We start from the raw sequence: 18,686 nt of genomic DNA, 5'->3' as shown, positions 1-18,686 counted from the left end.
AAACGGAAAAGTAAGAAATAAAAAAGATTTGATATTATTAACTACTACATGATATTATTGAACATATTTCGCAATAAAAAGTGGCCTATGTCCTTTCTCGGGTATCAAAATATCTCTATACCAAATTTCATGCAAATTGGTTCAGTAGTTAAGGCGTGATTGAGTAACAGACAGACAGACAGAGTTACTTTCGCATTTATAATATTAGTATGGATAGTATAATGAGAGTTTGTGTATAATAAAAAACATTTCGTTGCAAATAATTTATTAAGTACATAATAAATATTATTATTTGTAGATCATAGAGGGAATAAAGTGTAGAGTATCACATCTGAAACAAACAAAAAAAATAGTTAAAATATATTAACAACACCTTGACTGAATTATGAAAGTAGTTTAAAAGCATAAAATAAAAAAAGATTATTTTGAATTAAAAATAACCATAGCTATGTTTAGCTTTAATTCTAGTAAAGACATATTATAACTCAACTTTTAGTATTGCTTTTCTTAAAAACAAATTTATTATTTTAGCGTTTAAAAATAGTACCTTTTTTTAAATATTTATAAAGGGGTTTCATTCATCGTGTTATTTAACACGTTTAAAGCTATATTGCGAATTTTTAAGTTTAATGTTATAATGAATAAAAAGTCGTCTTAGATTTAGTTAAAAATTGCCATTTATTTATTATTTATTTAATTTCTTCAGTTAGAATTTATCTACGCTCAATAGTAACAATAATCGAGTGTAATAAATAGAACAAAAAGGCGTGTGTGCGGAGCACACGTGTCAGAAGTGAAACTTCTTTGGCAAGATTCAAACATACCCAAAATCGTCGCCTCACTCCATGACGTGTCAGTATTCCTATAACGCGACCGTATTTATTAGGGCCGATTTTTCAATGCTTGGATAAAACTTATCCGTCCAATAAAGTATTACACGATAATATTAAAATGTCACGTAAACTGTCAAATACGGGCATTTAGAATACGTTTTTAAAATGGTAGTTTTATACATTATTTGACGAATAAGTTTTATCCAAGCATTGAAAAATCGGCCCTAAATATTATAAAGCTGAAGAGTTTGTTTGTTTGTTTGAACTCGCTAATCTCAGGAACTACTGGTCTGATTTGAAAAATTCTTTCGGTGTTAGATAGCCCATTTAGCGAGGAAGGCTATATATCATCACGCTAAGACCAACAGGAGCGGAGCCAAGCGGGTGAAACTGCGAGGCACAGCTAGTCTTCTTCTTCTTATATATAAAAATGAATCGCAAAATGTGTTGGTAAGCGCATAACTCGAGATCGGCTGAACCGAATTCGATAATTCTTTTTTTATTATATTCCTTGAAGTACGAGGATGGTTTTTATGTAGAGAAAACGTAAATATGTACCACGGGCGAAGCCGGGGCGGACCGCTAGTTATTAAAAATTACCTTCTGGTGGTACAGTCACAGAAATTCTATTTTGTAACGTGACGTTTCTCACATATTTCCTTGTAAATATATCCTGAAAGTAAATTTAGTTATTAATATGATGAATATTTCGATGAATATTTTAAATATTTAGCTAATAATACAGTGTTACTTTTGTATTTGCATAACTAGCTGAAGGCGGTTTTTTCGCATGAGAATAATTAAAAAATATCTTTGCACATATTTTTTCCGGTGTGTTTTTTATTGAACTCCTCCTTAACTGCTGTTCCGATTTTAATGAATTTTTTTTGTGAGTTCACACAGTTCATGGATACAAAAATAATTTAGATTTACAATTTTAAAGCCAAAGAAGCCGCAGGCAAAAGCTAGTTAAAATTAATAAAATCAAGAAACAAACTACCATAACAGTATAACCATCAGTTGAATTCAGTCCATAGTTTCCAGGCGTGAAAGAGACAGAAGATCCTTTAGTATTCAAGTTGACGAGTGCGAAAGAGACGGAATGATATTTGTCACCTTTCCTCGGTAAATGCGGCTTCACCCATAGTGTTATGGAATTTTCAAGCTGAAATATGTATTTTTTTATATTAGCTGATGTAATAAAATTTCATTGTTAAAATAAATAAATAGTATGCTAAATTTACAATTTTTGTTTGATTTTTATTTCATAAAAACCTTCTACAAAGTCTAATATCTTATTTGTGTTTGATATGAATAAACTCAAAAATTGATGGGATATGATTACCAGCAGAAAGCTGCATTATGCATATAGAAGAAATACAATTTATTGTAGTTTTCAATTTAACTCTAGTTCAATATGTTTCTTTTTATACTGTGTTAACACAGGCAGAACCGAGGCGAATAGCTATTATATAAAATCATATAGATATTTTAAAGAATTAGTTCTTTAATTACTCGCAATCGTCTATTAAAATGTCAAAAATGTCGTATTTAATGCATATTAACATAAACAGACAAGATTAATTCAATTTAAAACCTTATTTCGTTGCAGTAATGTTTAAAGTCTATTTTAAACATTCATTAAAAAACTCTGCCTCACAGACGCGTAGGCAGAGTTTTGTATCGGACATTTTTAAGCATATTTTTGAACCAGGTTGCTTATAATACTTTAAATAAATAAATAAATATTTCAGGACAATTTTCACACACGGCACAATCTGATCCCATACTAAGCTACTAAGCTTTTGCTTGTGTTATGGAAACCAGATGGCTGATAAACATACATATAATTTTTAAATAAATACTTATATACTTAGATAATTAACACCCAGACACAGAGCAAACATCTATGTTCATCACACAAATATTTGCCCCGGATGGGAATCGAACCCACGACCTCTGGCTTGGAAGGCAGGGCCACTACCAACCAAGCCAACCGGTCAGTCAACTTTACTAGTTGTTTATAATAGTATTTGTCTAACATGTTTAAAATACGTTTATTTTTCTATTTCTTACCTCAAAAGGCTGTCCCATAACCCCCAAAGAATCTTGTCCAATCGCTAAGAGATCCATATTTAATAATAATTCCTTTTCATATTTATTTATTCTCGTCATATCGCAACTCAATAGTAAAGGTGCGGCTAACATCAAATAAACAGCTATATGCACCCGGCTTTGGCTCTCTGTGAGCGACCCTGTACCGAATATTAGCTAAAAAAAATATCAGTTTATTATTGGCCAAAATAGTGAAGTATACATAAACAAAAACATAGAACCACCTCTTTTTTAAAATAGCTTTAACATTTTTTTAAGTTCCAACATAAACTCAAATATTTATTCAATAACACTTATTGTACAAGCGGTTTTAATCGTCATATTATGTATAAATTATTTAGCGCATGTTCAGATATTTTATACAGAGAATAGCCGGCAAATAACTCTGTAGTCTGTAGTTGATCTTTTTAGAACAGACGAACGAAAAATATTATAATTTATAATCCATTTGTGTGGACAGGAACGTCTATGACCTTTAGGTATGTGTCAAAACTCAAATGTCATTGAAAAAACATTAAAAGGCTTTTTTGTATATCAATGATCAATATACAGTAGATAATTTTATTTCGTCTTGCTCTTTTATTTAAATACAAATATTATTACTGAAAAAGATCATTAGTTTTTCAGATTAAAAGCTATGACGTCACAAGATGGCGCTCAATCGATCCTATTCTTAACTGTATCACTCACTAATATTATTGTTTAAAACCTTACCATATCCATATCATTCCACTGTCCCGGTTTATGGAATGGACTCAATTCATAATATCTAGATTTATAATGATTTATTATAGATTTTATAGCCTTCCATGACGTCACAACGTCATGATAGTTTCGCCACATGTTGCAATGGTGAGATATTGTTTTGTAGTCTGGCTGTAATAGTAGAAAAATAAACATGATTAAAACAAAAAAAGTGTATGGTTTTATGAAACCACGGTAAAAGTGAAACTTAGGCACAAAATTATCGTATTTGTACGATAATTATCGTACGGTTCGACCGTCACGCGACATGCGCTACACAGCCCAAAAAGTTTGAGACGATGTAATAAAAGTTTCACTTTAATAAGAAAAAATATTTTAGTGTGTGCATATTTGTGGAAGCAGTTAGAAAAGAAAAGGTTGTGTGCCGAACACACGTGTCAGAAGTGAAACTTCTGAGAGATTCTAAGATACCAAAAGCGTCACCTTATTCCATGACGTGACGGTTGAAATTTTACTATCAAAGCGCCTGAAGAAGTTTCACATCGAAAATGCTTTTAATAAATATACAACTAACTAATATAGAGACCTATATTTGCTAAAGTATCGGAAGTTAGCGCTAAATGCAAACCACATTTTTCACACTTGAAAAGCTTAGCCCCGACCTCGTTCATTTGGCCCCGTTTTTTTTATTAGACTCTAGAATATTTCATTTCTTCATATGGACCATAGCTTACTACGCATTTATTCAAATCAAATGTATTTGGCAAGATATCATTCCCTCTAATAAAGCAATTTTTTGTTATAACTCTTGAGTTTTTGTATATTTTATATGATCCAATTTTATTTTAGATTGTGTTGTTATATCATCTTGTCATAGATGTGTGATTATATGTAATGTTTTATGTGAAATAATGTATTATTATTTACTCTTGCTTGATAATATGAGTCTATTTTACTATGAGCTTTTTTACGTTATTCCTTTCTTATTTCGCAGAATTTCTTTTCATACAATGCCAATTGTTCAGAACGAATCGTTCGATAAAATATATTGTGAGATTAATATTCTATGACCTTTCAAACATTATTTTCTGTTATTTGCGGAAAATTGCGGTAATTTCAGCTATTCTGGCATCCTATCCTACTATCCTACTAAAATTATAAATGCGAAAGTTTGGATGGATGTGTGTGTGTACTGTGTATGTTTGTTACTCTTTCACGCAAATACTACTGAACCGATTACAATGAAATTTAGCACACATATGGATGGTAACTTGGATTAACGATTAACATATAGGATAGGTTTTATCCCGGAAATCCCACGGGAAAGGGGACTATGCGGGGTTTTCTTTGAAAACGTGGGCCAAGCTAATTTATGCTATCTTAATTCTTAAGTTTACCAACTAACATTAATTAAGAAACTTATCAGGACTTTACATTTTTATGTGCTCCTACCAGAAGTTCCTGAGATTAACGCATTCAAACAAACAAACAGTGTTTATGTTCATATATTAGTATAGATAAAAAATATCATCATACTCACTGTTTTATTATGAATAAATTCAATATAATATGGCCAACTGCATGAGTATACCATTGGTCGACCTGTGGCATTTAAATGTTCCCCGAATTTAATATATGCTGAAAAAAAACAAATAAATTTTTAATAACATAAATATTCATAATATTAATTTCAGTGTTGAAGAAAATTCTTATTACAATTTCTATTGAAACCTTATCATAATCATATGAAAAGCAATAACGATTAAATCATCTCTGAAATCTGAAAATTTCTAATGTCTAACTATCACACTTCATAAGATACAGCCTGGTAACAGATGGACAGACATACAGACAGATAGATATAATTAAATTCTCAGTTAAAGGGCCGAAAATGCTAAAGTAAAGCCCCTATTACTTTAGTAGTAGACCATTGCAGTTTAGTTTTGCCAGTAACATAGAAAAACCAAATCAACAAAGAAGACACAATATTTATAGAAATACTAGCGGTCCGCCCCGGCTTCGCCCGTGGTACCTACATGTTTATACTATCCTATCTCTCAAGTTGGATCAAATTGCACATAGTGTGTGAATTTTATTATAATCGGTTAAGTGGTTTAGGAGTCCATTGAGGACAAACATTGTGACACGAGATTAAGATTTATTGTGTACTAGAGGTCCGCCCCGGCTTCGCCCGTGGTACATATTTCGCAATAAAAGGTAGCCTATGTCCTTTCTAGGGTATCAAAATATCTCCATACCAAATTTCATGCAAATTGGTTCAGTGGTTTAGGCGTGATTGAGTAACAGACAGACAGACAGAGTTACTTTCGCATTTATAATATTAGTATGGATTGACACAGACCTGTATTCAAGAATTCCTCTTCAACAAAACACCCGTCCACTTTAATATAATCGACACTCCATTCGGCAAAGATTTTAGCGTCCACACCAAAGTGACCTTTGGACCCTGGATAATGCATGCATGTCACTTGTGCTATGTTAGTATACATGCCGAATTTTAGACCGCGACTGTGAATCTGAAATAAAATGTGTAGGTTTAGAAATATAGGTTATAATGGTTTTTGTTGTATTATTGCTGTAACATGTAAGCAATGTGAGGATCAATTATAATATAACTAGCTGCTCCGCGCGGTTTCACCCCCGTGGCTCCACTCCTGTTGGTCGTAGCGTGATGTTAAATGGCCTATAACCTTCCTCGATAAATGAGCTATCTAACACCGAAAGAATTTTTCAAATCGGACCAGTAGTTCCCGAGATTAGCGCGTTCAAACAAACAAACAAACTCTTCAGCTTTATAATATTAGTATAGATAATATTAGCTGTGCTCCGCGGGTTTACCTGCAGTGCTCCACTCCTGTTGGTCTCAGCGAGGTAATATATAGCCTAAAGCCTTCCTCGATAAATGGGCTATCTAACACTGAAATAATTTTTCAAATCGGACAAGTAGTTCACAAGATTAGCGCGTTCAAACAAACAAACTCTTCAGCTTTATAACTAATGTTAGTATAGATGGTGTTTTAAAGCTTATAGTTCTAACTTCTAATATATTGAATTCCTCATAAGAAAAACTTTAATCTTGTTTCTGTATTATTATCTTTTTATGTAATAACTGTGTAATAAACTTTTATTCAGAACATAACCTTTTTTACCATAATTATGTAGGGTAGATTTAGAAAGTTACAAAGTACATCATAAAACATAATGGCTGGTTCACACTTTGATTAGTGCGAGTGCAGGTAATTAGTGCGAGTGCAGGTGTGTAGTGCGAGTAGTGTCCAATTGACTGCGAGTGCAGGTGATTAGTGCGAGTGCAGGTGTGTAGTGCGAGTAGTGTCCAATTCACTGCGAGTGCAGGTGATTAGTGCGAGTGCAGGCACGCTGCGAGTGAGGGGGAAGGGAGGGCGCGCGGGACGTGGCTACTCGCAGTCCACTCGCAAAAAAATAGAACACGCTTCTATTCACTTTACTACACAGCCTACTAAACACTCGCACTAAACAGTCGCTGTCCACACGTAGTACTACTCATCACCTGCACTCGCACTAATCAAAGTGTGAACCAGCCATAAGTTAGAATGTAACTTATGCGATTTTAATTTGATGTAAAGCTTAGATATGAATGAATATCACTAAATAGTATAAAGCAAAGTCGCTTTCTCTGTCCCTATGTCCTTATGTATGCTTAAATCTTTAGAACTATGCAACGGATTTTGATGCTCTTTTTAACCAACTTCAAAAAAGGTTATCAATTCAGCCGGTTTTTAATATTTAGAGGAAGCACTATAGAAGAGCATGCTTATTATAGCTAATAATTTATTAGGTTTTAGACAAAGCAGGCGAGGCCAGGGGTGAAAAGTTAGTAAGCCATATACTGTACTTTCAGTTATAATTAAACATACATGCGAGATAATATATAACATTTTAACAAATTTTTATTGCATTTTATAAACAAATTTAAATAAAAGACCTTTTAAAACATAATTAAACATACATACTAACATAATCAGCGATATACTTCATTCCGCGGGGAAATCTCTTTCTATCAGGCACCAATCTGCCCTGAGCGTCTCTCGTCTTTTCAGACCAACAGTCGTCTATTATGATGTATTCAAATCCGGCTTCTTGATACCCTTCATTGTAGAAAGTATCAGCTATTGATAGTATGAGCTGTTCGCTGAAACATTTTGTTAACAATTAATTTAAATTGAGAAAAATTTTATATTACAAAGCGTTTATAGGAAAGATTTAATGGAAAACAGTTTGGGTGCTATATTATATCTTTAGCAGCATGTTTCTATTAAATTGAAATTTAATTCAGTTGCAGTAACGATTGCCACGTCCGAAAATAGTCACTTTCTCTTACTCCACAGCTTTTAAGCTCAATAGGAATATTTGTGTATGAATAACAAGAATAAACTTTTACTATACTATCTCCTCCACGGGTCACGAGTGGCTGAGTTGGTCAGGCATCCGCCCCGGAATCTCCTCCACATACTATACCTACTCATAAAATCGTAGCAAAGATATTGTGTAAGTATTCTAGCATAAAAAGTCGACGTACAGTACGAAACAGACGATTTTTTAATGAAAAATCCGAAACAAAGGAATAACAATGGCAGGTACTTGCTTTAGACATTTTCGTGGATTCTTCTCACAGTCTACACTACACATGTAGTAACCCCAAGACATCCACCCCATGGGGGGTTTCCTCGCCAATCCATTATCCAAAAGGCATACTTCACCAAACAAAAATATAAACGAAACGAGCAAAAGTTTTTCATACATCCTAAAACTTTTTAAAATTAGAATGCACATGGGAATACAGATTATATTCTATTTTAAAAATAAATCACATTTTAATTTTTAATAGTAGTGGTATTAATAAAGTTTAACATCATGTTTTTAATTAAAAAACCGGCTTTAAACATTATAAATTAAACAAACTGATTATCTGTTAAACGTCAAACCCACGTAAATAAATCCCTGTCAATTTCAAAAAGAAAACTCATTATACTCGTTAATCGTGTATCAAAAAGCGCATTGATGCTACATTTAAGCAAAACTCATGCAAAACTTGCATTGTTGTTAATTTTTCACCATTTGCATAATGTCGTATCGATAATTGCGTCCCAATAAACACGGATGATATTCGCATAAATTACAGTTTGTAATAATAGTGAACCTCAATATTCTAAAATTATGAACAATTAAAATTTTAATTTCATTTGACCTCCTAGTAAACAGAAAAACATGGTGAATGTGAATGCTAAGTTCTGTTGATGTATTTTTCACAAACGGTTGAAACGGTGTAGCATTTAAGAACAAAGCGTCACACTCACGTCCCTTTTGCACTACGAAAAGATAAAAAGTAAGTGAATTGTATTCAGGCGATTTCAGTAAAGCGAAAGGGTCAGAACTCGAATGAATCCGGCCTGCGTGTTATAGCTTTGGTTGTGCACAGTTGGAAAACTTACAAGTTATTGGTGCTCCCATGAAATGAGTGTGTACAATGGCTGGCGTATGTTGTACAAACTTTTGATTAAGGTTGTGCTTCTTGAACTACGAGTATAATCATAGTTTTTTTCCTGTTTATAAAATAGCAATATAGCATAAATACAAATTCTTAGCTGTATTTAATAATTTTCATCGATTTTCTTTATCATCTGTACTTACGAAATGACTGTGTTATAATCTGTATCTTTACATTTTTAAGAAAAAAAACATGTGAGCCTTGTACCCACTGAGAATAAAAAAAAAAACTTTTTGCAGTGAGCCGACCGGAGCATGGGTGGAAATGTCATGGTGTGAAATGGCGCGGGTGTCGCTCGCCGCTCTGTTCGCCGCGCTGCTCGCGGTGGCAAACTCGCGCGCGCCGACGCAAGACCCCGTGCTGTTTGAAGCGGCATTTCAAGGTAAGATATTTTAATTTTTGAACTTGTTATAGCGAAATAACACTATACACGATGCGATAAAGAAAAAGTAATTAGATTTTATTGCGTGAGAAATGAAAACTTAAGGTGACTTAAGTCTGTACTCTGTATGGTCTGTACATAAGAAAATGGCGGCAAATGCAAAGTGAGATTTGTATTACATATTTGAAAACAGTTCAATTAAAACTTAAAATTTGATTGGTATTTGATAAAGTATTTAGTATCGTTTAGTTTCTTTAACAATTATTATCACCAAAGAGGCAATTTACGAATATATCATTTTAACAGCGACATGTCATTTTATTTCAAAGTTAAAACCAAAAAATACACCTCGATAAAAACATTTGATATTCTCACCATAGTAGATAATTAAGTTACATTAAGGTTCCCGTTAAAAGCTGGGTCGATTCCTAAATCTGTTGTAATTGGTTATAAATTAGTACTGGAGTGAGTCAGTTACTAATTAACTGCAGTGATTTTGCTAGCGGTTCAACCCTCATAATTAAAAAAAAAAACCTAGTAAGTACGTAAGTCAGAAAGCGTTATTTTTTTTTTTTTTTTTTTTTTTTTTTATAGTAAATAGGTAGACGTTTGACCGCTATCCTGCCTGATGTAAAGCAGTGATGCGATCTATTTAGGAGCACGTCTACCCAGAAGAAGCCTATTCACTCTGGACTTGAAGAGCTGGATATTGTAGTCTACGGGGAACACCGACGATGGAAGAGAATTCCATTCCTTCGCAGTTCGGATGAAAAAAGAATTTGCATAACGCTGCGTACGTACATGAGGAATGTCGACTGTGAAGGGATGGAATCCCAGTCCCCGTCTAGATGTGCGGTGAAGAAATGGGGAAGATGGAACCAGGTGGTGGAGTTCATTCGCACATTCACCAAAATGAATTCTGTAGAAAACCGATAGGCATGCTACTTGCCGGCGATGGTCTAGACTTTGGAGGCCACGACGAATTAATAAGGGATCGCCAATGATTCTGCAAGCGCGTCTCTCCATTGACTCCAAAGCACCAAGGTGAGTTTTGGCGGAACCCGCCCAAAGATGACTACAATACTCCACACACGACCGAATTTGAGCTTGGTAGAGTTGAAGGAGCTGTGCCGGTGTGAAGAAATGTCTCACTTTTGCTAATATGCCAAGCTTTTTGGCAGCTACTTGGGCTTTGGATTCAATGAATTGACGGAAGTTTAGATTTGCAGAAATCGACATACCCAGTAATTCGAGGTTGGGGGTTAGTGCTATCGGTACATTATGAAAAGAAGGAGAAAGGTGAAGTGGATTCCGCTTCGCAGTAAAAAGACATGCCTGTGTTTTGGTAGCGTTAAATTCAACCAGATTATCATTGGCCCAATTCGTGACGTCCAGCAGGGCTGAGTTGATACGCGAAATCATGGCCTCCCGTTCAAATCTGATACTGACCTGAGAAGCTTGAGCGCTGGATAGGTACCTCTCTACGACAGTAGTATCATCTGCATAACCGAACATGTTGGGTTTGAGGAGGTCGTTTATGTGCAGAAGGAATAAAGTCGCTGAGAGGACAGATCCCTGAGGAACACCGGCATTAATGGTCATTTCATCTGACGAACAACCGTCAATAATGACACGAATCGTACGTATTCGTACGATTCGTGTTCGTATCGTATTTTTTTTAGAAATTTCCTTGCGGCCGCGGCAATATTACCATTACTGTTAATAATATAATTTACTAGGTTTCAGCCCGCAGCTTCGCCCGCGCAGTCAAAGAAAAACCCGCATAGTTCCCATTCCCGTGGGATTTCCGGGATTGCGTCATTTTCCCGGGATAAAAAGTAGGCTATCCTTTCTCGGGTATTAAAATATCTCCATACCAAATTTCATGAAAATTGGTTCAGTAGTTTAGGCGTGATTGAGTAACAGACAGACAGACAGACAGAGTTACTTTCGTATTTTTATAATATTAGTATGGATTTATAGTCAAGTACTGAATCTTATTTGTTTTTTGTTACTTGTGCATTTCGAACTCAATATATTTTTTTTTCTTTTGAACTATGCTTTTATCAAAATTGAAAATACTAAGGAAAATAGAAATAAAATACTTGAGAAACTTTCTCAGTGTAGCAAAAGACTAATCAGTAATCGCCATTCACACCGTATGCCCGTAAGAAAATCGATCAGTGAAACAGACGCAAAATGCACCTGCCTGTTACCCACAAGGGGACGCCTTCATTTTAATTAGATCCTTTCTTACAGAATATTGTATCATTATAACTCGATATCGTTGATCATAAATATGGTTCACCCCAGACATAAGTAAATAACCGTTATTTATATTGAATAAAAATGAGGTTTATGTACCATCTTAATAGGATTCGTTGATGGCCACGCTTGCTATTCTTTGTGCGTCTCATTTTATTTATTTTTTGTATTATATGTTCGAGAAAGCTCTTTGTTGTGAAAGCATTCTTTAGCTTCGGATTGGTTTCTGTTTTAATTGAACAAAAACGCTTGTTAGTAAAATTGAGTTAACTCAGATGTTCTTTGAATAAAAATATTGGTTAAAAAGTGAACAGACTTTGATATAATCTGTCTGCAAACAAATATGAACTAAAGGTATAAATTCAGTCTAAATAAAATATTTATCACTTTCGACCGCCCGCGGCGAACCGTTTTATCTTAGATGAAATAAAAAGAAAATACTTTATGCATTACCTTTTGTCTGTTCTTATTTTCATTCAAAGCCCATAAATGGCTTAGAAATAAATTGAGCAATCAACAAAAATATTTCTGTTCATCTTTGTTGTTTAATTTATTCAATGTAACAACTAGTTTTAGTAGAAAGTTTAATTTAAAATTGGGATCTGAACGGTTCTAAAATATATACTAGATAATATTATTGCTAAAATTCCTTAATTGCAATATTAAATTCAATGTACATAAGTAACAAAAGCAGCAGGAGAGATACACGTAACTACAAACTCCCAGCTGTATAACGAAGGTAATTGAGTTATGCCTCGCCGTCACTAATTATTGTACTTCTATAATGAAGCGTATAATACTATTTGCCGTGGAAACAGCAATAACCTTAATACAAAGCTTATTACGGAAAATCTGTGAGGAATAAATGTTTTCGAATTTTGAAAATGTTCGACGTTCGTTTTTTATAGTCTGCACCACAGATACTATATAACTATACTAGGTCTGTACTATACATAGATTTTAGAACAGAATTAAGGCGGGTACAAACTACAAACATTCAAATTCGAGCAATTTGGCGGGAAATAGAGAATAAAACGATCGTATTTTTAACTGTTACTTCCATTATTCATAATTTACGAGTGGCATGTCGAACAAGCTCCGGCGTAAAAAAAGGGTAATGTGTTCTTTGACTACTAAGCCTTTTCAATTTGTCATTTCAAACGTTCGTAATATTATGGGTACTCACTCGTTTTTTATGGTTGTTAAACCTGTATTCTCTTCACACTATCCGTCAACTTTGTAATTTATAAAGGTTTAAACATTTCTTTCACGTTTATTTCTGCCGAATATTATAATCTCAAATAAAAACAAATAAAGTTAGCAAAGCAAATACCACAAATCGAGTTACAGTCATAATAAACTGAAACATTTTGTTAGCGCCCTTACACCAGAGTTGGGTTGTCAAATCCCGGCTTAATTAGTCTCAATGACGGCAAACGATTATACAAAAAGTTTACAAACAGAACATTTTTAATCAACGCTCTCCCAACGGCCCCGGACGATAATCGGTGCTTTTACACCATTCGATACGATATCGTTACAAACATTTGTAGTTAAGTTATTTTGTTATTTATGTTCCAAGCTAAAAACATAAACGTATAAAAACGTTATTGGAATTGTTTAATCACATTGCATCGACAATTTTTCATGAATTTCGATTGCCGATAATCTTTGCAACCGGTAAATATTTAAATTTCTACTATTCAAGTAAGAAAACAGAAAATACATACCTTACAATCTCACATATAAAATATTAATTGTACGTAAATGGTATGAAATATTAATGGTACGGTACGTACGGTACGCACGGTAGTCATATATAATTTATTATTAAATTACTTAGGTATAACATATTATATAAAAAATGATTAAAATAACCAATGTTGAATCAAAAAGTTAATAAGACGTACTTTCACGAGTATATAAAAGGTTATCTTTACCAAAAGCTTTTTTCAACTGATGTCTGATGAACTGACGTAACAACATTATTGGATGTTAAATTACTTGTATGCTTCCTTTTTGATGTTGAACCAATTCTCGGTATCAACCCGTCCTCAATATGAATGAAGGTATATTATCTCTTTTGAAGGTAAGAAATGTTTGGACAAAAAATAACGTTCCTTAGCAATTACTCTATTTACTTTGTACAGTAAATAATCTGAGGTTTATATAACCTGAAACAACATAAAATAATATATTATATTAAGAAATAATAGAGAGAATAGGGATATTTAATCATTATTACCTATGTTAGTTACACGTGCTGTGAGATTCCATATCGGCATATGGCCCGCTTTGTCTAAAACCTAATAAATTATATACTTAAACCTTCCTCTTGAATCACTCTATCTATTAAAAAAACCGCATCAAAATCCGTTGCGTAGTTTTAAAGATTTAAGCATACAAAGGGACATAGGGACAGAGAAAGCGACTTTGTTTTATACTATGTAGTGATAGTGAAATACATAGATAATGGAGCTATAATTATTATTATAATATCCAGAATTATAGATTTAACATGTTTACTTATTATCAAACCGAAATTGTATAACGATATCGCGATCGTGTCGCATAATACAAATTATAATCCCGTTTAGCACGTGTTTTGAATGTTTCATGTTTCTTTCGCTTAGTTTTCGATGTTATTTTCTTTATTTAGATAACGAAAATTACCATTCATTTATTTGGAAACTACGTCTCCAATTTGCGTGGACGAAATATTAATGTAACAAATTTATTCCTGCTTGGAACTGCTTCGAAGTTGTGTTTCTGAACTGAAGCGATGTTTGTGCTTCCAAAAAGGTTCTCAAAGACTGTAACGTATCAATGATTCACGAGCTTCTTTGGGATTTTAAAACGAGCTTTTCTATCACTATCATGTGGCTTGTGATGTGGTTCAAATCACGTGTGTCTTTATTTAAAGTCTATGGCGTTTGTCAATTTTAATTATTATCTAACTGTACATTTGGTATGGAAGAGACGCTTTCAAACAGTACATAATATTGTGTGTGTTTGAATTAACGACAGACTTTTACGTGTATTATGTGTGTGTGTGTAATAAAAACAAATTACTAAGACAACATGACTCTACATGGTGTTTTAGGTTGAGTTTTGAAATAAACTAATACGATCTACGAAGGCTCTTAATCATTTAATGTACGTAAATACTTTTGACCTTTCGGAGCACTTTTATTGCGGTGTTGCAAACTTCCAAACTTCACCGCTTCCAAGTTCGTACATCTATTATCTTAAATTGACTGGATAAAGACGTGATACTTTATAGATTTTACGACTTTGATTGATTGAATGCTATTTATTCTGATCTAAGTATAAATTGATTGGAAACTTTGAAAATAACAACACGAAATCTTCATAATTATTTGGGAAATAACTAAGATTTTCCTTCGTAATTCTGTGGTATAGAGAACTTCAGTATTTACGGCATTCTTCAAGAAGATAAGAATGCTCTTTACGACCGTAAAAATGTGCTTGATATGCCCCAATGTCTTTATGTATTGATTTCTAGATAATAACAATTTTACGATTCAGAGAATATGGATAGAGTGTGGATAAATACCTATCACTAAATATCTTTATGTTTGCTGTGTTTTATTTTGCTTGGTCAGGAATCCATACTTTAGATATAAAACTATAATATATTGTTTATTTAATTTACCTGTTACATAGGTATATATAGTTTCTTATACAGGGAGGAATTTCTTTAATTTCAAAAGGAAATTTCCACCCTGTATACAATGAATAATAATACTTATAGATATAATCGATACAATGTTATAAATGGAAAAGTTATTGACGATGTTACACGTGTTCAAGAAGAAATAAAGTTCAAGGCTAGATGGTATTCATTATTTAAGTTAATTCCTCTTTATTATTTGTAATAGCGAGCACGTGTGATATATGTAGGTAGACTTGGCCATCACACTTATTTGAGGTTTAATCTTTCTTATATATAAAATTCTCGTGTCACAATGTTAGTCTGCATACTCCTCCGAAACGGGTGGACCGATTCTCATGAAATTTTCTGTGCATATCGGGTAAGTCTGAGAATCGGCCAACATCTATTTTTCATATGTACCACGGGCGAAGCCGGGGCGGACCGCTAGTAATATAATAAAATTGAATCGACCAATGACTTAATCACTACATAGTATAAAACAAAGTCGCTCTCTGTCACTATATATATTTGGTCTTTAAAACTACGCAACGGATCTTATGCGGATTTTTTTTATAGATAGAGTAATTCAAGAGGAAGGTTTAAGCATAATATAATTTATAAGGTTTTAGGCAAAGCGAGCGGAAAGTTAGTTATATTAATAAAATACACTTCCAATATACTAACATCAAATGAACAGTCACGTTTAAACGACCAAAAACTATCGCTATCTGTCGCCTGCAAGCTTGTGTGAATAACTTAGTGATAAAGTATAGGTATAATTAATTCAGCAGCTACTGAAAATTGCGAACATACTTCAAAATCGCGCATAAATTATGCAAGAACAGCTGTGATATTTAAATTTAAGATCACATTAAAGCCATTGCTAGCTTAGTGTTTCTGACGAATCCTCTTAATGAGATGAAATATTTTATGAGACGTACATAGTTGTGAAATCACTTTTAATCTATACATATTCGGTTATATCAATCTAACTTATGTACGTTTATCACTACACCTGTAAGTAATGGGGGGTAAAATACATTTAAATAATGTTTTATTCGCATAAAATGAACTAAAGATTTAGAGACTCTAAACTATATTCAAAGTATTAACAAATCAATATTTTCAGTTACGTATTATTGAACTTTGACCTTTGGAGAATTCATTAATGGTGTTCTCAAGGTGACGTAGGAAAGGGGAAGTTAAGCCTCGAGGGACCAATGGATATACGACAAAGTATGACAACCACAGAGTAAATACGGACACCGATGACAACTATCCATACAGTGACATAATATTATATACTTAGTTGACAATATTATGTCATTGTACTTACGTCGCGTAGTAACTACCTACATACCTAACTAATAATGTAACTATTTAGTAATCTATAACCGTACTAGTGACTACTTTATGTATTTGGAATATTTATGCAGTTGCTTTTAAAAATGAGGATTATTAAAAACCGTTCTAGAGGTCGGTTTCACAGCTTTCTGATTCTGTATTGGTTAACATAACGTCAATTAAAATGACTGCATGAAAATTTACGACGAAAATTGTATGAAATAAGTTGGCAGGGACACTATCAGCAAAATAAACTATTCAATTAACGTTAAAAGTTTTTTTGTTATTTATAATACTGAGGGTATAAAGCGATGGTAAAATTTTTAATATTTAGGTAGAGCATTGTTGATCTTATTTTTTAATACCAAGTACAGCTGTAACTGACACCCTGTATAAGTATCATACAACATACTTTAGGATCCCATTTAAGAAACACATTCACATGTTTTGAAAATGCTTTCTTTCACCCACTCATTCACTCAACCACCCACTCACTTAACCTACCGACTCACTCAACCCACCCACTCCCTCTACCCACCCACTCACGCTACCCATCCACTCACTCTACCCACCCACTCACACTACCCAATGACTCACACTACATACCCACTATCTCTACCCACTCACTCCCTCCCTCTACATACTCACTCACACTACCCACTCACTCCTCTACCCACTCACTCCTCTACCCACTCAGTCCTCTATCCACTCACTCACAATACCCACTCACTCACACTACCCACCCACTCCCTCTACCCACTCACTCACACTACCTACCCACTCCCTCTACCCACTCACTCCTCTACCCACTCACTCACAATACCCACCCTCTCTACCCACCCGTTCACGCTAGCCACCCGCTCACACTACCCACCCGCTCACACTACCCACTCACTCCCTCTATCCACTCACTCCTCTACCCTCTCACTCACACTACCCACCCACTCCCTCTACCCACGCACTCACACTACCTACCCACTCCCTCTACCCACTCACTCACAATACCCACCCACTCTACCCACCCGTTGTCGCTAGCCACCCGCTCACACTACCCACTCGCTCACACTAGCCACTCACTCCCTCTACCCACTCACTCCTCTACCCACCCACTCACTACCCACTGACACACTACATACCCACTATCTCTACCCACTCACTCCCTCCCTCTACCCACTCACTCCTCTACCCACTCACTCACAATACCCACCCTCTCTACCCACCCGTTCACGCTAGCCACCCGCTCACACTACCCACCCGCTCACACTACCCACTCACTCCCTCTATCCACTCACTCCTCTACCCTCTCACTCACACTACCCACCCACTCCCTCTACCCACGCACTCACACTACCTACCCACTCCCTCTACCCACTCACTCACAATACCCACCCACTCTACCCACCCGTTGTCGCTAGCCACCCGCTCACACTACCCACTCGCTCACACTAGCCACTCACTCCCTCTACCCACTCACTCCTCTACCCACCCACTCACTACCCACTGACACACTACATACCCACTATCTCTACCCACTCACTCCCTCCCTCTACACACTCACTCACACTACCCACTCACTCACAATACCCAGAGTGGGTGGGTATTGTGAGTGAGTGGGTAGAGGAGTGAGTGGGTAGAGGAGTGAGTGGGTAGAGGAGTGAGTGGGTAGAGGAGTGAGTGGGTAGAGGAGTGAGTGCGTAGAGGGAGTGAGTGGGTAGTGTGAGTGAGTGGGTAGTGTGAGTGAATTACCCACCCGTTCAGGCTAGCCACCCGCTCACACTACCCACCCGCTCACACTACCCACTCACTCCCTCTACCCAC

General features: G+C 35.0%; 2 protein-coding genes across 3 annotated transcripts in view; one reads left to right on the top strand and one right to left on the bottom strand.

Moving 5' to 3' along the window:
• The window catches only part of SP2353 (EGF like, fibronectin type III and laminin G domains protein pikachurin), a 136,055-nt gene that overhangs the window by 38,845 nt on the left and 78,524 nt on the right, over nt 1-18,686 (top strand). The window contains exon 2 of the mRNA XM_090114968.1: nt 9,441-9,583. Within this exon, the coding sequence (XP_089971094.1) occupies nt 9,466-9,583 (118 nt within the window). The 5' untranslated portion in view covers nt 9,441-9,465. The remainder of the gene's footprint in view (nt 1-9,440; nt 9,584-18,686) is intronic.
• On the bottom strand, nt 249-8,622 carry LOC149898566 (alpha-N-acetylgalactosaminidase-like). 2 transcript variants are annotated; one of them, XM_090114965.1, is made up of 9 exons: nt 8,299-8,622; nt 7,671-7,845; nt 6,016-6,190; nt 5,194-5,291; nt 3,663-3,824; nt 2,910-3,104; nt 1,834-1,998; nt 1,434-1,506; nt 249-331 (listed from the first exon to the last, which is right to left on the bottom strand). In XM_090114965.1, exons 1-9 carry the CDS (start codon nt 8,484-8,486, stop codon nt 300-302), a joined length of 1,263 nt encoding a protein of 420 aa, XP_089971091.1. In that variant the 5' UTR covers nt 8,487-8,622; the 3' UTR covers nt 249-299. The 2 variants fall into 2 exon arrangements, with proteins under 2 accessions (XP_089971091.1, XP_089971092.1); XM_090114966.1 differs by lacking the exon at nt 1,834-1,998.

The sequence above is a fragment of the Colias eurytheme genome, chromosome 22 (assembly GCF_061535395.1).
Source record: "Colias eurytheme isolate Ceu_HAF_F1 chromosome 22, ilColEury1 Martin Lab GWU primary, whole genome shotgun sequence".
Taxonomy (NCBI): Eukaryota; Metazoa; Arthropoda; class Insecta; order Lepidoptera; family Pieridae; genus Colias; species Colias eurytheme.
This window is presented reverse-complemented; position numbering and strand designations above follow the sequence as displayed.